Source organism: Thamnophis elegans, chromosome 9 (genome assembly GCF_009769535.1).
Source record: "Thamnophis elegans isolate rThaEle1 chromosome 9, rThaEle1.pri, whole genome shotgun sequence".
NCBI lineage: Eukaryota > Metazoa > Chordata > Lepidosauria > Squamata > Colubridae > Thamnophis > Thamnophis elegans.
Window position 1 is genome coordinate 26,807,205 of NC_045549.1, and position 27,067 is coordinate 26,834,271.

At 34.5% G+C, this 27,067-nt stretch overlaps 1 protein-coding gene and 1 pseudogene across 7 annotated transcripts in view; both read right to left on the reverse strand.

Moving 5' to 3' along the window:
- The window catches only part of CAMK2D (calcium/calmodulin dependent protein kinase II delta), a 140,991-nt gene that overhangs the window by 13,599 nt on the left and 100,325 nt on the right, over positions 1–27,067 (reverse strand). For 3 of the 7 annotated variants that reach the window (XM_032223599.1, XM_032223604.1, XM_032223605.1), the window contains 3 exons: positions 26,745–26,787; positions 20,706–20,743; positions 8,229–8,277 (listed from right to left, as the gene is read on the reverse strand). In XM_032223599.1, the coding sequence (XP_032079490.1) occupies positions 8,229–8,277; positions 20,706–20,743; positions 26,745–26,787 (130 nt within the window). Of the gene's footprint in view, positions 1–1,340; positions 1,554–2,432; positions 2,570–3,920; positions 4,044–8,228; positions 8,278–20,705; positions 20,744–26,744; positions 26,788–27,067 lie in introns of those variants that run through there. The other 4 variants (XM_032223600.1, XM_032223601.1, XM_032223603.1 and 1 more) reach the window with 4 other exon arrangements.
- LOC116513607 lies at positions 6,158–6,251 on the reverse strand (annotated as a pseudogene).

The following is a 27,067-nucleotide window of genomic DNA, read 5'->3' on the forward strand; positions in this document are numbered from 1 at the left end:
TCAAAAAAAAAGGGTGCCCAGGATGAGATGGATATTTAAGAATGTTTTGAATTTTCTTAAGGCAGCGGGAGCTCTAAAGCTCTTCCAAAGAGAGGCAAGGACAATTAATTATCCTCTGGGTAATGACATTGGCCCTCTGGACAGCTCTCCTATCTGTTTGTTGTTTACTTGTAGATGTTTCATTAACTGACTAGGTAACATCACCAGCCACAATTTCCAAGCAAACAACTAAGCTGGACTCCAAACTGGACTCCACAGTTCAGCTCTGAGCCAGATATATTCTTTTCTTTGGTATTTCAATTTTTCTTGTGAATCACAGGTAGGAATGATCTGCATATTTGTATGCATATGATGGTAACTAATTATCACAGACATTGACCTGGTTGTAAATTAAAATCTTGGGGTCATGTGACCTTTTGAGATCTTCTGACAAGCAAAGATAAGCCAGATTCACTTAACAACTGTGTTACTAACTTAACAACTTCAGTGATTGACTTAAAAACTAAGGCCAAAAAGTTTGCCAACTGGAGCAAAATTCATTTGACAACTGTCCTGTTTAACAACATAATTGTTGGGCTCAATTGTGATTGAAGTTTAAGACTGTATAATATTACGTGTATAATATTCAGTTAAGACTCAAAAAGAACATTCCTAGGAATTTGCTCATTCGATCTTATCATTAATTTTTAAGAATTAGCTTAATTCTTTCTTGATGTTCTCTCTTGATGTTTATACGACATGGCAATAGAAATAGACTTCTCAAATGATAAGGAAAGACTATGTTAAGGAATGGTATATTTCAACTGGAGACATAAAAGCATCTCTATATGCAAGCATCTCATATTCATGAAATTGAAATTGCGCAGTAAATTTACTAGAATACAAGCTCTTTTTTATCATATATGAAGTCCATAAGAGTTGCAATCTAGGTCAGTGTTTCTCAACCTTGGCAACTTGGAGATGTCTGGACTTCAAGTCCCAGAATTCCCCAGCCAGCGAATGCTGGCTGGGGAATTCTGGGAGTTGAAGTCCAGACATCTTCAAGTTGCCAAGGTTGAGAAACACTGATCTAGGTCACCCATCTGCAGTATAACATTCGTTAAATTGCTGTGGAAAATAAACTAATGTTGGACAATTGTAGATGAATATGATGGGCTATTTTCATACCATATGTTTGGTTGAAAATTGACTTAAGCTTGGTTGCATTAAGACTCTAACTTGATTACCGATAAACAATCTTTGAATACATGCAGAAAAAAAACTCATAAGAAACATTTAACTTTGAAAAACAGATTATTCTGACATTGCTTACTACAAAAAAGAAGCCAGGGACTCTTTTGAACACATGTGAACATTTTTATGTTGCTTTTAAACAGCATGAACAATTCTCTGTACAGTGATCTGGCTTTCACATTTCTGGAGCTTCAAGCAATTTATTCAGTAATGAACTGGCAAGAATATTAAGACAGCTGATTCTCTCTTCAATTTCCTAGGAAGCAAAGATCCTCCTGAGGTTCAATGCATGCTCAGTGAAAACGCAAACACTTCATTCCCTAAAATGAAAACCAATAAAGTTACTGTATAGCTTTTATTCAAATGTACTAATGGATATGAGTATCTCTTCAACTGTAACAGTTACATTAGAATAACTGGCACCTGGCCACAGGTAAATAAATAATTACCCTTTCCCAAACATGTAAATCCTACTTCTCCATTTGGCATGGAAAAAGTCTGCTCCGTGTTCTTTTGTCCAAATTCAACAGCAAAATTTTGCGGGAGCCAAAAAGCTAATAATTTGTACTCTAGATCAGGGGTTGGCAACCTTAAACACTCAAAGAGCCACAAAGGTCCTAACTGGAAGCACCCCATTCAATTCCGAAGCCAACCGGAAGTCTGGTTCCCCCACCATAGAGTCTCCTCCTACCACAGCGTCCTTTATTCCTCTGCCAACCGGAAGCATAGTTCCCCCACCACCATCACTATAGAGTTTCATCCTAGTGCATAATCAAGATTTAAAACCGATTCTGGAATCAGAGGTCTACCCAATGTATCCCCAGTCATAAAAGCTCACTGAGTGACTGTTGATCTCTTAGCTCAGTGGTGTCAAACTCGCAGTGTCACATTGTCATCATGTGACATATTGCGACTTTCCCTCTTTCGCTAAACTGGGGGTGGGGGTGGCCAGCGCATGACGCATCTGGTCCGCAGGTCATGAGTTTGTCACCCCTGTCTTAGCTTGAATCACTTCACACAGTTAGTTTCTGTGTGGAGCACAAAGAGAGAGATTGTAGTATGTTACCTTGAGCTCTTGGGAGGAAAGACAGGGTATAAATCTAATAAACAAACAATCCTACTCACTGAAATAATTTTTTTCACCTATACCTAGGAAATGAGGCACATCTCAAGTATTTCTACATAAGCAAGACACAGACCTGATTTCCTGGGGGAGGTTTCACTCTCCCTCTGTGTTCAAAGTTTGGTTAGGGATGCTGTGTAGAGCATCCTCATTAGCCCCATCCATTTCAGGGATATTTTCCAAATCAACAACACCATCTAGAAAAGAAAAGGGCTGCAATATCCATCTAATAAGAAGAAGCCACATATTAATGTTTTCGATATGCTTTAGGAATTAGATGCTGTTAGCTCACAAAGCTACTGATTGCTTTGTAATCCCTTTCTGAAATGCACTGATATCTCTCATTTAAAATGCTTCACATTTTCCTGCCCACGGATATTTCTGAAGTTTGTAGCAGAGATTAACATTCAATACAGAACTCTATTATGCTTCACAAAAAGGAACTAATGTGGCATTCCCCATGCATTTACTGAGATTTTGTTTTTAGATTTTAGTTCTGGGCTCTACTGTTTTTAGACATAAGGCCACCTTTATCAAATGAACTAAAGATTATTGGGTGAAAATCAAGTCAGAGTGCAGAGAACTTCCAGGCACTCACTTAAATGGAGCCTCTCATTAATTTCATAATATTCCTAATTGAATAAAGTATCTGCAGTCATATTATTATTTAGAATTCACACTGGTTTACATCAAGCCTGTCAAAACACGTTTTGTCCAGGCTACCCCAAAATGTACAAAAGTCACATATTTGTGCTCTACTGAGGTTTATGTTTATTCTGATGGAATTTGGGCAGGAAAACCTTTCTCTAAATATTCAAAGTGGGGATTCATGGATTTCATGCAAGTTCTCTGTTTAAAAGAAAATATGTTTTATTTAAATATAATTGCATATATGTTCAATTATGCTTTTAAAAATGTGATTATTACAATCTGTTTCTAGCATAACTATTGAATGTTCCAATTTTACAGCAAAGCCATCTGTCATTAAATTTTTACTTTTGGGAATTTTCACCTAAGAAAGTCTCTCTTATTTTTCATATCTATCTAGAGTCATCACGACCCTAAAATATGAACAATAACATACCATGCCAAGCACACCATAAGACTGCAAAGGAGAAAGATAACATCATCTATTTCCCCAATAATATATTTCTGTAATTTCAATTTGCATATACTTCATTCTATAAGCAATTGTGGTCTTTGGCAGAACACTATCCTCTAGTGCACTTATATGTGAATTAAACTTGAACTTCTTTTCATTATATGTATGTAAAAATAGCTACCCTGATTCAGTTAACATGAAGGATAGTTCAGTTAATCTGTCTGTCAAAGCAATCATGTATGATCAACTAATATGTGGGTAATTATTTTTTTAAGTTTCATGAATGGAAACTTAATCATGGAAATAAAATACATTCATCCACATCAACAGAGAAGCAACAAGTCTTCAAATTGTAATAAGTGCCTATTTTCACGCCATCTCTAAACTATTTTTAAATGACTCATCTCTTAATTTCAACAGGGAATGGATTAATAACTACATGGACTGCATCTCTCAACTTACACAAAGGAGAGGAAGGAGTGGACTGGGAAGGCTCATATTCAAACAAGATATCCTGTGAATCTGCCAAATTCTTGAATCCTGCCATTGAATTGATGAAAACACAACAGTTGAATAAAGATGAAGCTATAAAGCATAAGGAGAAGAGGAGACATTGATAATAGGAGTAGCTATTACAACAATAAAAACATGATCAGTAAAATGAAATAGTAAGGGGAGAGGTCAGATTCAAGCAACCAGAACAACTCTAAATAGGATAAAGCTATCCTTTATTGTTGAACACCTATTTACTGTATTGGGGGTGGAAGGAGATAGAGGGAGACAAAAGGAAAAGAAAAGAGGGCCAGAACAAAACCTCAAAGTAATAATTTAATTACACACAACATATGAAAGCAGTACATTGCAACATCAATGACGTACAAGGAAAACAGAGATAGATAAATCTCATTTGGTTTCAATTTACATACGTGTAAATTGAAAGATATTCTTAGATTCCATGATATATAATCTTACAAAGATAAATAATTATCACAAGAAACAGGGTAATAATATAATATAAATAATATAAACCAGTAAATAAACCTCTAATTAATATATGACTTTCATTCATTATGCCAGAGTTTACTATAATGAAGGGGAGAGATTCTATAAAATGCATGGAAGTATCTTATGTAAGAATAAGAGTTTCAAAATCTGCTGCAACTAATCTACTTGTGTACCATTAAATCCCCAAACTATTATGTTTAGTTATACTATTACGTTATACAATTCTAACAGTTTTCTGGCTATAATGATAAAGTCCAATGCATAATATTGACTGAATAAATGAATTTTATCAAATAAATTTAATCACTAACCCTAAAACCAGAACTTGCAAAACAAATAATTATGCAATAGTTTACATTATGTTATATAGTCTTTCCATACTTAGAAAGATACTGAAAAGCTCCCTTGTTTATATTTTTTACATTTTTATTCTGACTAATTTCTAACATACATTTAACTAAGGATAGGCACATTAATATTTATAAAAATTTGTCTGTCACTGTTGAGAAAATCTTGTACTGAACCAATCATTCATACAACGTGGTGAGATATGGTATCTCAGAATTTAGGATTTAAAAAAAACCTAGGAAGCAATTATCAGTATGAGAAGGCCTTCTTAATTCTTCTTTTCCCTACACATTCTCTCCATGTCAGCCACCTGTAATGTATTTCTAAAGGTAAAAGTAAAGGTTCCCCATGCACATATGTGCTAGTCGTTCCCAACTCTAGGTGGCAGTGCTCATCTGTTTCAAAACCGAAGAGCTTTCAAACCACTGAACTGCCAACCTTTCTGATCGACAAACTCAGCGTCTTAGCCACCGAGTCACCGTGTTCCCCTAATTACTAAAACTCTTTTCCTGGGTGAAATAGTGCACTATAGGTTAGGGTTATACTTCAAATGAGCTAACTTACAGAATGTGTCCAAAATCTCGGACCAATGATTCCCATGGAATTTAGCAAATTTTATAAAACATTTTATGATATAAATTAATTTCATATCATAAAACAATTTACGACATAATACAAATGATGTTTCACTGTGCTATATTGTTCAGGATGTGCTACTTTCACACCAGATACATCTCTGAATATATCCCAACATTTCCAGTGAAGGCAGTAAATTAGGAATTCTGTCATTATTGAAGGCATTCAAGGAATTAGCTCTGAAATGATGACCCAACATCCAACCATATTTACAAAGGAGTGCTCCATCTAGAAAAATATGCCTTTGAACTTACATGGCAAAGTTTTCTTCAGCCATTTAATTTTGGATGGATCATAGCTCTAAAAATAAATGTAAGGAACTGGTGGCTGTTTAAGTTGTTGTGTTCTGATTTCCATCATTCTCTAATGAGGGGTGTGTGCTAATATCCAAATGGCCGGAATCTTTCATTCAAATCTGAATTATTTTGAAAGCATGCTATCATAATCGAAGGAGTCAGTCAAGACTTCTAAAAATTACCCAGAAAGCTAAAAATACTAGCATCTAAACAGGTTTTATTTTTGAAAATACACCATATAGCTATATCTATATTGTTATCTACGTCTGCATCTATACAAGTATTTGATATGATGGAATGTGCACTTGCAAGACTAGAAGGGAAACTTTTGGCAACACAGAGCTTTCCCAGTAAGAGAGCCTGATTAAGAGACTGTGCAATCCAGAGCGGGATGGGAAGGGTCTGTATAATTCCAAAGATTCAGGGCAGTCATACATTAGAATATTTCAGGATGTATCTAATAGGTAAGATACTACACTTGATCTTAGCCAAAAGGCCGAGAAGCAAGAAGCAAGAGAGGTAAGAATTATAGCTTTAGTTTGGCAAGATTCTGTCTATTAGGTATACAGAAATAAAGGGTGAAACTCAATTGGGTCTTGCTATCTCATCTCTTGGCTTTTACCTGACACTGTTTAGATATAGATACAGATTAAAAGAGTTGGAAGGGATCTTGTAGGTAATTTAGTCCAACCCCCCACCCACCCACCCACCCAAGCAGACCCTACACCATTTCTGACAGATGGCACTCCAGTCTCTTCTTGAAAGCTTCCAGTGATGAAGCTCCCACAATTTCTGAAGGCAAACTGTTCCATTGGTTAATTGCTCTCACTGGCTCACAGTTTACTGACTGCCTTGTCAATCTAAATTCAAAGTTATGATGGTTGAAAAAAAGAAGAAACGTTTTCTATCCAATGGAACATACAGTGCCCCAGGGTCATGGTGATCACCATCTAGGTGCTTTGCACTGGCAAGCATTTATTACACTATCCCATATTCGTTTGCTCCCTATTTCCAACTTCATAACTGGCTCCCAAAAAGCAGAATTAACGGGAGTGGAATAGCAGCCATGGTTATATATCTATCTTCTGGTAGTCCTCAAATTATCACTGTAATGGAACCTGAACATCACAATTGTAACTATGATGGTCATCAATCAGCTTGCTCAGATATTTATACTTCATGTGACTGACTCAGTTTTACACTTTTTTTTTTGCAGTAAATGCATAGTCATTCAGGAAACCAATCATTCACTATGGGTGTGGTTTTGCTGAAAACCAGAAATAAATGCCAGTTTTCAACAAAACCATAATAAAATATGGTCACATGACCATGGGATGCAGCCTGGTTGTGAGTACTCAAATTGAAGTCATGTGACTGTGCATGGGTGGAGGGGGGAAACCATTGGAACTTCAAATTCGTCATAAGTATCTACCAGGCAGGTTCATCAGAACTTCAAATGACCAGTTGTAAGTCATGGACTGCCAGTTTAACTCAATTGAAAAAGTGTAAAATGGAAACGTGTGGACGTACACCTGACCAAAATGTAGTAATAATTTATCTATAATACACTCTACTTCTTTAGTTTTAATTTAATAGAAATCCAGGCCAAACAGTGAAACCAGGTCACATGACCAATGTTGAGATTTTATCTGAGATGTTATTATATCATTCAAGCTTTTCAGAGACAAAACATTATTCTGTTGAAAAGTTTGGGATGCAAATGGATGCATTTAGCTGGTAGAAGAAAGCAGCATGGGAATACTTCCACAAATACTTTACATTTAAATAACCATTTAAATAAATAACATCTTTTTTTTTTTTGACAGAGTAGCAACCAGAGAGCTTATGAAACCAAGAAACTGAGACAAAATATGTTCCGAGAAATCTGAGGAAACAGCACAACTATGGCATGGAGTCCTGTCCATAATACATTTGCCAATTAACACGGGTGTTCAAGTCAGGGCTAGTGGATAATAGTTAAAACAGCAGAAACAACATATAGCTGCTGGGAAAATAAATTACTAAAAGTTCTAAAGTCAACAAACTTTTGGATTTGATGTAAATGTCGTTGTACAGACAGATGAGTTGATGCATCCCACCTCCTACTCAGGGGTTATATTCACTTACTTTCCCTACCGGTTTCCAAATGTGAGCGTGGCCTTGTGCATGCTAGCTTCACTCACATGCACCTTATCCACACATGCACTTGGCCTTCTACGCAGGCACTTTGATCATGCGTGCAGCTTGCATGCATGCACACGGCTTGAAAATGTGCCTAAATAGGACAGCAAAGAGCTGGGGCATGGCCCACATGCGATTTCCACTACCAGTCTGAACTTTCTGAATACCCTGCTCTGCTCCTATTCTATTAATTTTTTTCTAACATGATAATGATTTTTTTTTACTTAATGCGTTAAACAAATGATACCAAACATGAGCAACTGTTCCATTTGTATAGAAAATATGACCTTTCTTCATATCATACCTTTTACATCTTCATCTTCAATGGTTGTGTTGGTACTCTCTGTTGATTCCTATGGAGTACAAGAGTAATTCATTAAATGATCCCACACTCTTAACGCCTGCTTTAGATGTATGGTATTAAACAAATCATGCAAAGCTCAGAAGCAGATCATATGAATTTAGGACTCAGACAAATAATCATAAGCGAATGACGACTTCTGGTTTAAATCAAATATCAGGCAGTTTGAAAGGAACATTAAAAAAGATGCATTTCCTATTGACCTATGCCGGACTTCATAGGAACAAAAAGGAAATACAACTGGAATGAACAGATTTGGTTTTCTTAAGCCCTTTTGACACTTTTTAGACAAATGGTAGCAAAATTATTGACACTGTCAGAACTAGCCATTTAAGACTGGCAAACACAAGACGTAGAGCTAAATAGTCCCTACAAAAATTAGGCCGATACTCTTTTAACAATATTGTAGACCAGTGGTGGGATTCAAATAATTTAACAACTGGTTCTCTGCCCTAATGACCAGTTGGGTGGGCATGGCTCGGTGGTCATGTGACTGGGTGGGCATGGCCAACTCAACATTACTCATGTTGATGGGTGCTTCGCCTTAGCTGTTACAATGTAATAAGGGTTAACCAGAAACAGAGTTTCTGTAAGCACAGCAATAAAGACTAGGCTAGAAACACTACCACAATGTTTCCTTCCTGCCTTCCTTACAGGATTAGCCCTGTAAAATGGAAAAAAACAAAATGAGATTTCTTCCAACTGCTTAGAAAGTTAACAACCGGTTCTCCGAATGGGTGTGAATTGGCTGAATCCCACCACTGTTGTAGACATAGAAAACCTCACATTGATTTGACCTTGACACAATCCAGTCTGTGGCATTTATTTACTTGTATTCTGCCTTTTTATTATTTTTAACCTAATTCAAGGCAGCAAATTCCTTCTCCAATTTTTCCCACAACAACAAATCTATGAGATGGGTTGGGCTGAGAAAGAATGACTGGTCAAAAGTCATTCATAGCTTTCGTGGCTAAGATGGGACTTGAACTCATGGTCCTCTGCTTTCTGGCCACAAGACCAAACTGGCTTTCCACTGCTAGGATTCAGCTTACTTTACAATCAAGAGGTCCCACTTATTCAAGGGCCTCTGAGCATGTGCTTCTTAAACTCTTACCCTGCCATTCCCACTTCCCCTGATGATAGGAAAATGGGAAGTTTCAAGGCATAATGTTGTATAATAGGCTTCCCATCCAGGATGCACAAAGAAAAGTGTTGCTTTGTTAAAGGTATGACTAAAATTATGGAGACGTGGTAGGATTTAAAAGAATTTGCATCATTTGCTGAAACAGCAAAGTCCAATCTGGGTGTTGATTTACAAGGATTCCTGCGAATATTATATTTTTCAGTCTTGAAAATGCTGCAGTACAAATATAGCTGAAATATAAATGAGACTTTTTATTTTGTTGCAATAATTTAAAAAATAATAATATATTCAATAGAGAAGTAGTTATTGACAAATTATATAACACAGATGTGCTCAAAAAGTATCAGTGTTTATGTTTGTTTCTTGTGAAATGTTCACTCTATCTTTTTCAGACATGTTGTCCTCTGCCAGTTTAAAATTACTAGTTTCTCAGACAGCAGATTTTAAAAGCCTATTTTAGTATCAAAAAGGCAAGTACCTCTGATGTTTGATGGATTATAAATAACAAAATAGTTAGTTGACACAGTTAAAAGGACACTATCAAAGATAGTAAAAAGTGTAGCCTCCTCCCCCCCAAAAATGACTTTGCAAAGGTTTTTATGGAAACTTGGGAAAAGAAAAAACAAAAAAGCAGCAAAATAAATAATATTAAGAAATAAAATAAAAAATAAATAAAGGTATAAATTTCATTTAAGAATTAAGGGTGACTAAGAATTATTGGGCACTTAGTCCTTTAAAAGTATGCTATTCTTTTAACTGAAGGATAAGGTCAACAGCTCATCAAATATAGCTTTGCACAAAGTTTACACTTGTATGTGACTATTGGTTTAACCACTTGAGACCACTAAGATTCATCACCAGGATAAAAAAAGAGACTATTCTTTTGTTCATATCCCAAATGAACATGTGAGAAAACTACAACACTGCATTAAGCAGTGCATTGAGATTTATAAGTCTTAACTTCTTTTAGATATCTCATTGTTTGGGTAAATATAATTCACAATCAATATCAACAGATCTTGGTAGTGTCCTTTCTTTCTGTAATGCTAATTCAAACAAACATATATTGTCAACAAGATATATGCACACCAACAAATGTATCAGTGAATGCCACATCATCCCAAATATTTGTCCATCCATTGAAAATAAACCATCATGCTCTGACTGGTTGAAAAATGATATATACAAAGAGTTGCTTGGTTAAAAAAGTCACTCTTAGAAATGATTATGAAACCTAGACACACATATGCAGAAGAAATTTTATGCATCACCTTTGAAGTCAACTCCATGGAAACACTGAATTTGCCCATCATGTTGGGCTTTATTTTTACTGGGGAAAGGGGTAAGTGATGCACATTTAACAAATATTTCTTCTACAAAAGTTTTTTTTCTTCCATATTGAAACTCATTTTGGCTTCTGTTTAACAGGAAGTAGGAAGGGCAGATTTATATAGTAGCAGTTTATATAATTATATAGGGAAAACAAATAATATAGTCATGTTTTAGAGTTATGATGGTTTGCCTAATATGGACTTTGAGGTCAAGTAAAATTTTGATATTAGTGAAAATATACAGTGTAAATTTTATATTGTTTGCATGTAATATAAAAGCCAAAATATGATATAATGAAGAAGTGATAGCAAGGCAAACATAAAAATCTAACATACATAAATATGAAAACGAGTCACAGATCTATATAAAATAAGCTAGTATATGTGCTTGAGAAAAGATTATAGTATTAATGCTAATGCTCAACTACACAACAGAATAGTTACAAGTAAATTAAGTCAGACAAGAATACTGATGACAAAGTATATAGAGATATTTTCTTCAATTATTGGATTATGAAGCAGTAATCACATTGTAGAATTAAACATTGTAGTATTAAACACTGTAGCACAGGGTTTCTTCTTCTTTAAAGTGATAGTTGTTTATCTCAGAATTTAACAGCCACTTAGCCCCTTTTCAAGTTTATACAGAAGGAAAATAAAGATGTAACAAAATTCAATCCTACACATACAGCTGAAGACTAGAACAAAAATGAAACGGGTAATACCCACAATAACATTTTTGTCCCTGGAGGTGTGAGCAGCTGATTGATTCAGAGAAAAGTCTAAAATTTAACGAAGTTATTCCTCTATTTAGGAATGGAAAGCTTATTTACTGGATTGTATTGTTTTTCATTGGTTTTGCGTCATCTTCAAGGTCATATATGCACTGGGCTATTGGAATCCCCCAAAAGGCAAAGAGACACATAAGGGACATAAATTTATTTTGACTGCCAATAACAGAATTGCTTAAAAGTTTAAGATATTGATTAGGTTGGTGATATCATGAGATAGCTCCCTCGCTTCATCTAATCTCTTATGTTTTATGCATTTTTAACTTTTGGGTTTTAGATGTGTGTAGTATTTTTCTATTTTTTGCTGCATGCTGCCTAGTCACTTCTTGTAAGATGGGCAATCATATAAGTTTTATCAATCAAGAAATAAATAAATAACCAAACATAACCGATAATCTGTATTCAGGTTTCTATGGAGGAAGAGATATTGCAACTTTGTAAGAACAGCATCTGCTAAAATGCATACATAGATGTAGCCCACTAGGGAATTTTAAATTAGCAGTGCTTTGCCAAAGAATTCCTAGTTTGATTGCATAAGGATGAATGGCCAGGCTGAGAAACAGAAGATAAAACAGATCTCTAAGTGTGTCTTTCTTGAACTTTAGTCATTGTTGCATTTTAAAAAAAGACTATCATGCATTTTGAAGAACACTGGTTGTTGTTTTTTTCCTATTCCAAACCAGAAGCCTGAAATAGAAACTAGAAGAATTAAACAGCTCACACTACAATTTCTTGGTTCTCAACCTGTCTGATCTCTATTGTGGTTGAGGAAAAGTGATCACCAGGATCTGGTTACAAATGGCACAGGGCTCTACAGACTTCATGAATTCCTAATTAATTTCCTAGCTAACACTTGCATTAACATAGCGATTTGGAAAACTGAATGGAACATGGAACTTGAAAAGAGCAGAGCAGACTCCCCCTTTCTGGATACCTTATTTCCATCTGGATTGTGGATTACTGTAGTTTGGGGCTCCTGAGTGAGAGTAAAATGGAGAGAGAAAAACAGTTCTTGGTCAATAGATTTTGCATTAGTAAGAGAAGGAAGAATGAAATGACCAGATGAAATGTGTTTAATACGGACAAGAGCTAAAGCAATGTTAACTGCTGCCAGAAGATGTCACTGGCCAAACTGCTAGAAAGGTAATCATATCTAGTGTAGCAGCATGCAAAAAAAACTTAGTGATGATCTGGAAACTTGCAGGGCTTTGAAGTTCTGGAGATCTAGAGAGGCACTGAATTTTCTAAGCAAATGCACTGATTATTTGTATGACCATCCTGTTCTTTACATCATTTATACCAGAGGTCTTCAAACTTGGCAACTTTAAGACTTGTCGACTTCAACTCCCAGAATTCTCCAGCCAGCTCTGGAGAATTCTGCTGGCTGCAGCTCTGCTGGCTCGAGAATTCTGGGAGTTGAAGCCCACAAGTCTTAAAGTTGCCAAGTTTGGGGACCCCTGATTTATGCTATCCTTTTTTTGGACATAGTTTCCAGAGGGAAGTATATTAATTAACTGATTAAACTACAATTAAAGTTATAAAAATACAGGGGACCATGATAGGCTAAGCACCTGCATGACGTGCGTTTATAAGTTTGCAACAATCCAAGGAGCAATGTGAGGTGCTTACAGCCTCTAATTCATTTTATTTAGAGTCTTCCGGGCCCCCACAATCTTTAGATGTGAGCCCAGCATTTTCAATCTGGCATGGATTGAAGTGATTTCATAATTTGTGCAAAGGCATTTGGGAAATACCTTGTAAACATAGCTTATGAAGCTGGTACCTCCAAGTAAATTAGAGGGTCTGGCAAAACTTGACAAAGTTGAAATTTCTTCAAAACTATCAAACTATGTAAGGTGGGATGTCTCTGCCAATTAATAAAAACAGGCCTTAATTTTAAAGCTTTGCCAGATAGCCCTGAGAAATCAGAATAAACAAAAGAAGCAAGGTTATGATATAAATAACCAAACTCATTAGTTACACATTCCCTACAGAAGCTATTATGGCACAATGATTTTATATCATGAAATATAACCGTGGAATATAGCAAGCTTTCAGTAGAGGCCTCTAGATCTCAGTAAAGCAAAGTCATGCAAAGTCCTGCTGAGAAAGTAAAGGAATGAAAAGCTGAATAAGGTCTACTTGGTTGTTGCCTAGCAATAATCTCATTAGGTCTCCTTGACTTTGACACTCCTGTTGAATTGAAGAAATTTGGTTGGAAATAATTTGTAAATACTGAACATAATTTGTAAATACTGAAATAGCAATCAGGCAAAGAAGCTAAAGGCAACACAAAAGCACACTCTATTCACTTTCTTACACAGCATGCAAAGAAATGTAACTGTGGCAGTGACCAATGTTACTGCGTAAGTGCATCCCCTTCTATGGCACACCGGCTAATTAGAAACACACTCTTTTTGACAATAGACTACCTCCTAAGAAGTACAATCCCCAGCTCCCAAGAAAGAGAAAAAGAAGGAAAAAGCTTGACAATTTTAAAAAGCAAAGAACAAGTTTTAAAAAAAAGTAGAAAGGAAAGAGAATGAAGAAAAAAAAGATGGAAATGGAACTCAAAAACAAGTTAAGGATAAAGCCAGGTATACCAGCGCTGGGGTGGGAATATTTTCTTTAGGGCTGGTTACTACGTTGGTTTTGTTGTTTATCTGTAGATATGCGGAAAATAGAAACAAAACAAGCCTTAGACCTCTGACTTCAGATAATCATATCTGTATATCTGCCTCTGTAGAATGCTATGGAGTCTGTCTTCTACAGAATGCTATTGAATAGCTGCTCTATGATTATAAAGATAAATAGATGAATTTACTGCATCAAAATGGCAAGAACACATTTATAAGAAATGACTGCAGCATTTTTTTCAATCCAGCTTAACATTGCTGTGTATAGGAGGAATTTCACAGATTATCATTTCAAACGTGTTATGAAACAGCTTCTTAAAAATACTTTGTATTAAGCGATATGTTGTTAATGCAAATTTAGATAGGACTAAAAGCTGATTTGTCATTTTCCACATTTATATGAGATATTACTGAACATGACAAACAAAATATTTTCTAGATGTTTTGTTCCGACTCCCATCAACCTTAGCTAGCATTGCTAATTATTTAAAAAAAAAGGGAGCTGTTGTCCAGAATATTTGAAAATCAAACCATTAACGGCTTATTGTTGATTACTGCAGAATAACAGAGATGGAAGAACTTTGGAGGTCTTCTAGTCCAATCCCCTGCTCAGGCAGAAAACCCTATACCTTTTCAGATAAATGGTTGTTCAATACTTTCTTAAAAACTTCCAGTATTGGAGCATTCACAACTTCTGGAGGCAAGTTGTTCCACTGATTAATTGTTCTAACTGTCAGGAAATTTCTCCTTAGTTCTGGGTTGCTTTCTCTCCTTGATTAGTTTCCATCCATTGCTTCTTGTCCTACCTTCAGGACAAGAAAATAGCTTGACTCCCACTTCTTTGTGGCAACCTCTGAGATATCAGAACATTACTATCATGTCTCCCCTCGTCCTTCTTTTCATTAAAGTAGACATACCCATTTCCAGAAACCATCTTGATATGTTTTAGCCTCCAATCCCCTAATCATCTTTGTGGCTCTTCTCTGCACTCTTTCTAGAGTCTCAACATCTTTTTTACATCATGGTGACAAAAACTGGATGCTGAAGAACTATATCAGGTATTAGTTCAGTTTCAGACGGATATATATCTTAGTCTCCTACTTAACCATAAGGCAATATTTTCTTGCTATGGATCACATGGCTTCAGTATCTACCTTTAAATAGACGCTGTTACCTAGAGTCATCTTGTGTCATGGGTGGTATAAACATTTAATTAATAAATAAAACTAAATAAATAAATATGTCCTTAAATAAGGTTACTTATAATAAAAACATTCCTTCAAAAATATTAATTTTCTTTTGTTGTTAAGTAATATCTCTTAAATATGAAAAACAATGTTAATTCACTGCCAAGGAAGAAAAATGTTGTTATCTGAGGTTCAGGCAAACTTTTCAGCACAATATAATATTTCTTTTTCTCCAGATGCAAATGCAAATCACTTTAATCAACAATAAAACATTTATTATTATTTAACTACGATAGCAAATATCTCCTCTATATTGAGCCTTTAAAAATAATGTGGTCGGAAAGATTGGTTTCCTAAAATATAACTTAAGCATGATTTGAATTAATGAACAGCTCAAATGAATAATTAGCATACAGTATTCATAATACTTAGACATATATAATTTTTTTCATTTGTTAAGCACATTTTAAAGTAAATTACCATATTTTCAGAATATGACACATCTTTTTCCCTCAAAAAAAGAGCCTGAAAATCTGGGTGTGTCTTATACACTGAATACAGCATTTTTTGCCTCCCAATCCCCCGCCCCTTCACCAAAATGGCTGTGCATAGCTTTTAGGAGGCTTTCAGAAAGCTCCTGGGGGCCGAGGAGGGCAGAAATGAGCAAAAAAAGGGCAATTTTGTGCTCAATTTTGCCCCCCCCCAAAGTCCCTAGGAGCACTCTATCAGCCTCCTAAAGGCTATTCATGCTCCCCCTTTTTTACAAAAAAACAGGCCCACTTTTGCGAAAAACAGGCTGTTTTGGGGAGGTTTGCAGAGTGAAAAAACTTTTTTTTAAATTTGCCTCTTCAAAACCTTGGTACGTCTTATAGTCCAAAAATATGGTATGTAGAAAATTAACTAAATTAATAAAAGATCATTCCATCCAAAATTGGATGGTTTCTCTGTATACAAATTAATCTTTCAGTCTAATCTACATTATGGACTAGATTTAAACTCTTAAGAACTAAAAACGCACATACCACAAATGCACCCTAAAAAAATTACAAATATTTTGTATTTGCAGCTTAAAAAACCACCTCACATGTTAAATGTAATTTTGGAAATTTGATTAATTTTTCTTCATCATATAAGTAAACTAAAATTTAGAACTACCATGAATATATATTTTTTCAGGCATGGGTGTATGTGTGTCTATATGTATGCCTGTATACCCACATATACAAGCATAAACACAGAGAAACATAGAGAATCAACCATTGAAACAGTAGAGCTGATGAGACAAAAAGTTTAAATGATCAGCAATACAGAATATTTATAAAAAAAGTAAAATAAAAATAATACTGTTTTTCACACATCTTCTTTGACCAACATTAAGTGAATATGGGTCAGCTAATGATATCACATTTAGACTTATTATTGGGTAATGCAAGCATTATTCTGGCAGACTAAATTGAGATGTCAAATATATTACTATCTTTAAAAAAAGCAGAAATGGGAGTAAAAAATTGAAGCCGCAGTGGTGATTTAAATACAAGAAGACAGTCAAAAATTTGGAATTCAAAGAGTAGCTTAAGGCAAAAAGATGTTATGATGTCACCCACAAAAATAAAACATTTTACGGAAGTGATAAAATAAATGAACATGGTGGAGGATACATCCACTATGTTCATCTTTAACCATTTATAGTATGCTTAAAATGGGAAATATTCACAGTGGTTTTTTTTAAAATCAAAAATGCAGTATTAAACAATATTTTTTTAAAAAAATAGCAGTATGAGAAAAAAAATCATACTAGCAATGCTCTGTAAATGACAATTTAAGTAAACTTACACACATGACTCATGGACACGTTCATAAACAATGTTCCACTCCTATATTTTTCAGGAACTTCTGTATCCTTTCAATTAATTTTTTTTTTAATTACCAATTTATTTTGAATTAAAAGATGGGTGAAAAAACTAATTTCATGCTTTTTTTCCCTATGTAACACAAAAAAATAATTTATAATCTCAAGCAAGCTCATAACAAAAGAAAGACATAAAGTTAATATAAGCACAAGTTGGTATACCACAAAACTGGTACTTTAAAAATAGAGAAAAATATCCACAGACAAAAAGAAAAAATATGGCTTATCAAAATCCTGAGCGGGAATAAAATATTAAGTATTAGTCAAGAAATTTTAATCCTGAGAAGGATATCTGGCCAAGAGAAAATACTTTACAATGTAAATCTGTACATCAGTGGCGTAAATATCTTTCAAAACTTACATGCGGTTTCAGGCTCTATCTGGATTGTCATTTTATAATTATATACGAACCATTCAGAAATTACAAAGAAGAGCATTATTTTTACTAAGAATGATAGTTATCACCTTCAGTGCATATAATTTTATATACTTTTTTTTAAGGACTAACATTTAGGAAAAGGTTTTAGAAGCTAATTCAAAATTTTATGGTTCCAAAGTAATATTAACCCATACCAAGTGAATGTGGAATTGTAGAGCCCTTTCCTAAAGACTGATATCCCATGAATCAGTAGGATAGAAATAGTTTCTTTTGTCTTAATTTATACAGTGCATCTTTTGCATATGTAAGACAGACATGATAGAAATAGAAAAATAAGGAAACTATTCTGACAGGAAAATCAACATTTACTGATTGATTCACACTTCTAATCTATTGTGCCACAATATTAAATATTACAACAATATTTAAATCACCTAAAAAATTAACAAAGATTTAAAATCTCCCAGGAAACAGACAAGCATAGCCAAATGGATTTCAACATTTACTATTCACCAATATCATTTTACTTTTTTTGAGTTAACTATTTATGATACTCTGCAATATTTGTTAATAACTTGTTTTTCATTTCCTCCTTGTATTTATGACTAAATATCTATAAATCCAGGTTTGCAGTTCTAAGCATATAGTAAAACTAGTGTTCTACGTTAAAATTGTACAAAGAAAAAAAAGTTAACTTTTCCAACAGTTTTTATTTAAAAAAGAGTAATTGTATTGATAAAATAAATATAATAAACACAATTGAATTATCTGATTCAACATACATCACACTCAATTATATTTAAAATAAGTATATGATAACAGAAACCAGACTGTGCTATTTGGTACAAATACTGCATAATACCCACCAGTGAGTGGTGGTTCCAGTGATGGTTTAATTTAACACCTCCGAATTCCTGCCAGGTTCTAAGATTACTGGAATGAATTCCACTTTTTTTCTTTACCTTTCAGAAATCTGCCTGCTTTAAGTACAAGCTTTTAGGAAAAATAATGAAGGCTTTCAAATAACAATGCTACTGTACTGGAATAGGGTCATGGCCAGTATTCCATCAGTTTCATGCCAATATTTGCACAGTGTGTAAAAAAAATGCAAATGATTTATTTAGGATGTAACATCACAGTGATACAGAAGTCACAAGTGTGCATTTTAAAAGTCTTGTAGCTTCTGATGTTACATTACCAACTCAATGATAAATACATCTATTTCATTTCTAAGTGTGAACATTTCATAGGATGAAAAGTCTGGCAGATAAAGATCCTCACCATCATTTGAACACTCGAACTGGACTTCCTTTTCTGATATGACCAGTCAGAGAGAAAGGAAAAGAAGAAAATATGACTGGTTGGATTTAAAGAATCAATGCATGGAGAACAACATGTCTGTTGTAGCCTGGCTGCCTGTTTTAAAAATGCCCAATTTGCAGAAATGGGAGAAATATTCTGCATATGAATAGAATTTCCTCTTTGATGGGCACTGAAAAATGAATTCTCCTTTCATGGTGCCTTACTATGAGAACAGGTATGAGAAATAATTCTGAATATTTGTCTTTACATCCCCACTCCAAGAATAATAGCTGCAAATTGCTGGCAGTAACTATCATCAGCACATCTGTTTAAATATACCAATTTTAACCAAGACTGTTAGAGATTTCCAATAAAATATTATTGAACTACCTGAATTGGGCATGCAGAATTACAGATACATTAAGGCAAGGCATTTCTACTGAACTGACCAATGGTGGGAAAGAAGCAGCCATTTTGTTCCACTGAAAAAGATAAGACTTGGGGTACAGAGAAGTCTCACATAGTCATTGGGGTTAGTGGAAAAAGGAGAAGAACATATTCTCAGTACCACAAATAGCATTCTGCAATAGGTCCAGTTAATCTTGGGAAGTGCACCGGCCGGGTCCAGAAATAAATCTTATTGAATTTGGCTGTTTCAGAGTGGCTGGCTTAGATTAACAGTGTGCTTATACATGAAATATATAAATGTATGCATATCACAAATTCAATGGAAACATACAATGAGTTATATACTCCAAAGGTCAGATTCAAGAAAAATGCAAGAGTAGAAACTTAACTCCAAGAATGTTCAAATAAACGGAAAGATCCATAGAAATTACACTTCAAATAACAGCTGAAACATTTCATTTAATACTAATAATCTTGGGATGTTTTTTTTTTTTTCATTTATCTTAAGCTAATTTTCTATGTACCAAAACATTATATGTGGAACTATCTCTCCTTGTATGCTATTCTAGGGCCAGAGACTCAGAAATTCTATGTCATATAGGACAGCTACAGCCATTTTGCATGCCTTATTAATTTTGCTTACTCAATCTGAATTTATAACTGAGATCTTAAAATATATTATTTTCTGCCGAGGTATAATGATTTCTTCTGACAGAAAACAGGTCAATGATTGCCCAACTTTCTGATAATTTTTTCAATGCTAACATCATAAAATGGATGCTATTCAAAAAATGAGTAGAAAGGGATAAATCACTAACATGACTAGAAAGTAAATTAATTAATTAACACATTGATTTATGCATTGCCCCTTCCTAAGATTCTAAGCAGTTCAGAAGAAAAAACAAAACATTTGCAACTCTGAAACATTAAGAAGTTCAACAAATAAAACAAGTTATATGGCTTTTGAATTAGGTAATTATAATTTATCCCTGTTTCATCTACTTATAAGTAAATATTTCTTGCTGCCCCAAAGGCCTCTTGAAAAAGTATTCTATTAACTGTAAATTTACTGTTTAAAAGAAAGAGAACTATATTCTTAACTTTATGAAATAAACAACAGGGCACTGGTGATACCATCCCCTGTTTGTGTTTGGGTGTACATGTGTGCACACATTTTTTTGCATGTTCTTGTGTATGTGCATACATATATAGACTTCTTAATGAAGAACAGGACCAGTTATATCAGTGCGTAAAGGCATGGAATTTAGAAGGTGATTTGCCAGTGAAAAATTAGTGAGACTATCATTAGCTGACCTTTATATTTGTAACTTACCTTTACTCCATCAGGTTTCTTCAATAAACTCTTGGCTGCTATAAATCAGAAGGAAACAAATAGTGTCAGTTGACTAATTTAACAAGAAAAGTATGAAAAATATTTTTCTTTCTTTTTGTGAATTCCATTTATCATTATTTGTCATTTCATCGTTTTACCATCTCTTAGCAAAGCATTTCCACATAATGTGATATCTTTCTTAAGCAAACAACAATTATGAGTCAACCAAAACTTTTTGGAAAATATGGAGGGGGATTCGGTTTCTACCAGTTAACACAATCATTTTACATTAGATTTTATCAAGCATCTAGTACAATCCCCTTGGGTTGCTGGTAAAAGAAAACAAATATAATGTAATATGCAGCTCTTACTCAGAACTGTCACCATCTTGATATATAAAGTACACAAAAAGGAGAAACAGACAAAGGTGGAGAAAAGTATAGGTCATAATTTTATATGACCTTACATTTTTGATTTAAAAACTTTTCTTACTGTAAATCCTTTCTTCTATCTATAAAAATATTGGGTTATTATTATGTTATAAGGTACTGTATATGATAAAATATATTAAAATGTGGAAATAAATTTCTTATACATGAGTGATAGAACAAACCTAGTCATAGATAAGAAATTCCTGAAGTTTTCCAAGTGAAGAACTGAGGTACAAAGCATTTATTGTCTCTCATAGTTTTGCTTTAAATTACCCCAGATGAAACTCAATGGAAGAGAATTAAATGAGGCCAGCCCTTCCCACTTGGATCAGAAGAAAATGAAGGGGATTGATCAAATTAAGATTTTTTTACAAACTCATTTCTTTCCCCTCTCATTCCTACCTAATGGTTTGGGGAAGATTCCAAGGTCTGGATCTTGTGATTTAGGAATTCTCAGCAGCAGAGACAAAAAGAAGAAGATGGGAAGAAGTATCAAATTATATCAAGCTTAAACTAATCAAGGAGAGAAGCAACTTAGAACTAAGGAGACAGTTAGTCCTGACAGTTAGAACAATCAATCAGTGGAACAATTTGCCTCCAGAAGTTGTAAATGCTCCAACACTGGAAGTTTTGAAGAAGAGGTTGGATAGCCATTTGTCTGAAGTGGTATAGGGTTTGGACTAGAAGATCTCCAAAATCCCTTCCAAATCTATTCTATATTTTGTCCTCCAAAAAGGTACAAAGCAGAAAGAATCAAAGAAGATAAAATGGTAGATGTTAACCCTTATGATCCTTTGACATGTCCTTGGATTTTTTTTTAAAGGTAAAGTTGTACACTTAAGAATAATGAATGTATTTGATAAGCTTTTATAAAATGACCTAGCTGTTTTTTTTTGTTTTTTTCCAAGAGAAAATATATGCCTTACTCTTCCTTGTCACCTTATATGAGAATAAGATTAACAGATATATGGAAAATTAATATTAAGAATATAACTAAAATATTGTTACACTAAAATTTACACTTTAGATATCATCATTGCTACATAAATATATAGCAATCATTTTACTTGTCATATGAAATAAGTAACTTTTGAAATTATAAATGGATTTGGGGCTGGATATTTAACAAACCATTTTGAGCAAATAGGTTTCTAAATTATATCATACAGTACTACCAAACAGAAATGCAATTATTTTAATAAGAGCAAAGTGCCATCTGTGGCACTCTTATCTTCTGCTCTGAACAGAAACACTTTATGGATAGAAATTCTGTTTTCGTGATGGCTGAAGAAAAACATACAAGATTGTATCTGCATAAACAATTTGAAAACTGACTTTGCACTCTCCAAAATCTTCCTTCTGTGACAAAATGATTATGCTGTTTTTATAAGTGGTAATTTAGACTCAAAATATTTAAATTGAAGAAGGAGTACAAAAGTCTGCCCAGCAACAATTAGATGCCTATTGCAGGTTCCAGCAAAAATGTATTTGTTAGCATTGTTTAATTTTGCTTTCTCCATTGCAAAGTCTACTTTATGGGACAAATTGCATTGAAGTGGAAGCAAGCCCCCTTCTCGATTGTATTGTAGGAACACTAATTATATTTCTTTACTGAAATAGAATTGTTCAGATTTTTAAAAATTGAGTATTGATAAGTTTTAATATTTTCATGTTTTTGTTTTTGTCTTTTGTGTTTCTTATCTAAGACATTTTATTATTGGGTTTTTAAAATTAACTTAATTTTAAAATTAAACAGATGTTTCACACATTTCAGTTTTTAAATATGCCTAATCACTCTAGGGATTGGGGAAAAACTATCTGGCACTGAGTTCATTTTTCTTAATTAAAAGACTATTACATTGAAAGCCCTATTGATTGGTAAGCAGTCCAACCCAAAGAAAGAAAATGAGGCTGAAAGTAGAAGTTATGGGAGCCATGTCAAACAGTGCCCCAAAGCTTCCGAAGCCTGCCTCCTCAATGATATTTAGGATTTTGAAACATGTCATCCTGCTATGAATTTCCATGGTCCCCTAAGCACTAGACAATTTAATGGAGGGTATATTCAACATGATATTATGATGTACCTCCTGTAAGATTTTGTTCTGTTCTAAGCAGCATGCAAAAGGCAACAACATCACATGAGTTGGAGGAAGCATTTCTTAGGAGTTTCAGCTTCTTAGCAGCTTACCTCACAAGAAACAAATATTCCACAAATATTTGGCTCTTGATTAAGAACCAAAAGAAAGTAAAATATGTTTATAAATACATTGAAATGCACAAAAATTACCAAAAGAAAAAAAAGGAAGAGGAGCATATTGTGCACAACAATTCTATTGAGAGTTAAGCAAAAAAACGTATTTCACAAAAGTTTCATATTGCAACATAATATGAAACATAAAACCACCTTGGAACAGCTATTCAGGAATCATTACAAAATTGTTCTGTGTCCAATATACATTCCTGATATATTAAGAAGGAATGAAAGATCAGAGTTTCCTTTGGCCATTAAAACAGGCAACTGAATGGCAAGTTTAAATTCCTCCTGCGAAATTATTAAATTTAAAGCAACAAGGGAACTTGAAGAACATTAAGTTCTGCTCATGCTTTCCCTACTTTTATAAGAAAGTTATAACATTTCTTGGCAAGCTATACCATCCCTGAACAGCAGAGGATAAATTTTGCACGACGAAAAACTTTCTGCGTCTTGACAGCCAGTAGACTGAGCCGAAAACTGGGAGGTTCCAGTAGAGGGGTGTCACCAAAAAAAAGATGACAGGATCAGTCTCCAGGCAGAAGACAACAGCAACATCCAATCCTGGCTGCTCCTTCCTATCACTATGGAGAATGCTTAGTTTCTATTATTAAGGAATATATTTAAATATTAAAATTTAGGAGTTTTGTACATTCTTAATTTTTCTTGGTTCTGTAACTTTTGTGGATAGAAAAAATCCATAGATTATAACCATGAGGATCCTCTAGATATGAAAGGCCAATCCTCTCTCCAAATTCTCTGATACCACTGTCAAACTTGCATCATCACAGCGGCATCACATGACGTATCACAACTTTTCCCCCTTTCGCTAAACCAAGCATGGGCATGGCCAGTATGTCACACATCTGGCCTGTGGGACACAAGTTTGACAGCCCTGATTTAGGGTGAGAAAAGTGTTAAAGACAAAATTGAATGGTGGAAATGCCATCAAAGTTATCAATACTCGGGCTATACTATTATACAAAACACCCCTGGAATTATTAACTAGACACAAACTGAAGCGGGCAGTTCGAACTGAAAAACAAGAAAGCTAATGACTATTCACTATGCACAACATCCCATATTGATATTGAAAGATTATACTTGCCCCACAGAAATTGAAGTAGATGTTTACTAAAACAATCAGTCAAAGAAGAAAAGCAAACTTTGGCTGATTAGATGTAAGACAGCCAAAAACAAGCATTGATGCCAGCTAAAAATTGGAACTTACTGAATGTGCAGGAAACAAAACATGAATATTGAAATAATGCAATAAAACAAGAAAAGAATGCTGGCAAGAAAAAGAATTACAGGGTCAATTTCTACAAAGGATCAAGGGGATGGTGGATAAAGATAAAACTTGGCAATGGCTTACAACTGGAACACTAAAAAAGGTATCTGGAAGCTTAATTTTGGCTGCTCAATAGCAAGCTATTTAACGTAATATAATCAAAGCCAGAATTGAAAAATTGTCAAATGATTAAAAGTACAGATTGTGCAAAAGAGGCAGAAGAAGCTTGTGCAAGAAGATTCCATTACTTGTTTAAAAACAATGTATAACATGATTGCCAAAATGATTCATTCATTGAAAATTGAGGTTGAAAAAGTAGTTGAAAATGAGCAAGTTAAAATACTTTGGTATTTCTGAATACAAACTGATGAAACTCTTAGTTCATCACAAACAGGTTCAACTGTAGTTGAAAAGAACGAAGTGTGAATAATTGATGTGGCAATACTAGGGAATAGTGGAATAACAGACAAAGAATTGGAGAAGATCACCAATATCAAGATCTGAAAATCAAAGTTGAAAGATTATGGCATAAACAGGCTGTGGTGGATCCAGTTGTTATTGGCACTCTAGGCACCATACCAAACAATCGTGATGGCACTTAGAAAATCTGTGCATTAACAAATTGACCACTTGTTTGAGTCTGCACATACGCTACGCTGATACAACATCTAGGACAGGAGTGTCAAACTCATGTTGTCACGGCATCGTCACGTGATATATCGTGACTTTTTCCCCTTTCGCTAAACCATGTGTGGGCGTGACCAGCATGTGACGCATCCAGCCTGCAGGCCTTGAGTTTGACACCCCTGATCAATGATGAGTTTGACACCCCTGATCAATGATCAATGATCTTAAGAGCCAAGGTGGCGCAGTGGTTAAATGCAGCACTGCAGGCTACTGCTAGATCAGCAGGTCAGCGGTTCAAATCTCACCAGCTCAGGGTTGACTCAGCCTTCCATCCTTCCGAGGTGGGTAAAATGAGGACCCGGATTGTTGGGGGCAATATGCTGACTCTCTGTAAACTGCTTAGAGAGGCCTGAAAGGCCTATGAAGCGGTATATAAGTCTACTGCTATTGCTATTGCTATCTTGGGAGGAACTCAATGTATATGAAGGCCAACACCAGATAAAGAACTGTTAGCTATGATTTCACACTGTTGTCTGTAACACCATCAAACAAAACATCTGCTTATCCAAGGGCCTTGGAAACAAAAATGCCAAATCCAGTCTGAACATGTGGCTGACTGTGCACCAAACCATAAAAATAATACTACATGCCCTTGGAAAGGACTTGATAGGTGGACAAAAATGTGAAATCCCGGTTTTTTTGGTTAACTGTGAGACCAACCATAATACAAAATAACAAAGATAAAAGACTATGGCAAAAGAAAGATAATACCAAGAATAATAGGTCCCTTGGGTATAATTCCAAACAATCTGTAGCATCACTTGAACATCATTCACATTGACAAAATTGCCATAAGTCAATTGCAAAAGGCAGCCAGATGTTTGAAACAGTTTATATTCTGAGACAATATCTTTAACATTATAAAACAATGATGTCTGCCTATATCAGGTATTCGATAGGTAAGGCAAAAATGCCAACTCCAATCTAACCATCTGGCTGACTATGTGACTTACTGTAATAATAGAATTACTTATTACAATTTTTGCTAATCTAGTGTCAGTTCTCATGCTAGCTGGAAAAGTCTTATCTAGAACAATACAGGTAAACTTAGATATCGGAAGCATTTTACGGTTTCAACCAGACGCCTTCTGTTCAAATTATATTTTGGCATAATGAAGAGATTATGAAAGAAATTCGATATACGCTCAGCATAGGAATCTAGCAGCCAACTACCATACATTTTGAACAAGCAGTTTTTCATCACATACTGCATATGGCAAGGATGTAATCTAATACAGAAGGAGGACTGTCTGAATACTGAAGAAAAATCCTTCATATCATGTACCCAACTATTTTTCCAGACACATTTAAAAGGAAAATTTAACCCAACAATTGACAGAAACAGTTAATACAGAGGCATAGAAGTGAACTGCACATACCTGAGAAATTTCTTGTAGCCAACATTGTTGTTAAAATGGCTCCCTGAAAATCCAACATAATGCCAATATTTTAGAAAATAAAACCGTATGATTTGTAATATCAAAATACAATATTGAATCCTAAACCTAGTCCTCTTAATATAAAGTATTTATAAATAGTGATATAAAACATACTAAACTGTATACTTTTCTTCCTATGTTTGTTGAGGTTTTGCTTTCAAATATGGGTAAGAGTGTGTGTCAGTTGTAGTCCCTATTAAAAACATAAACTGACAATACTTGGTATTTTTGAAAAAAAAAAGCACTACATTGTCATATTAAAA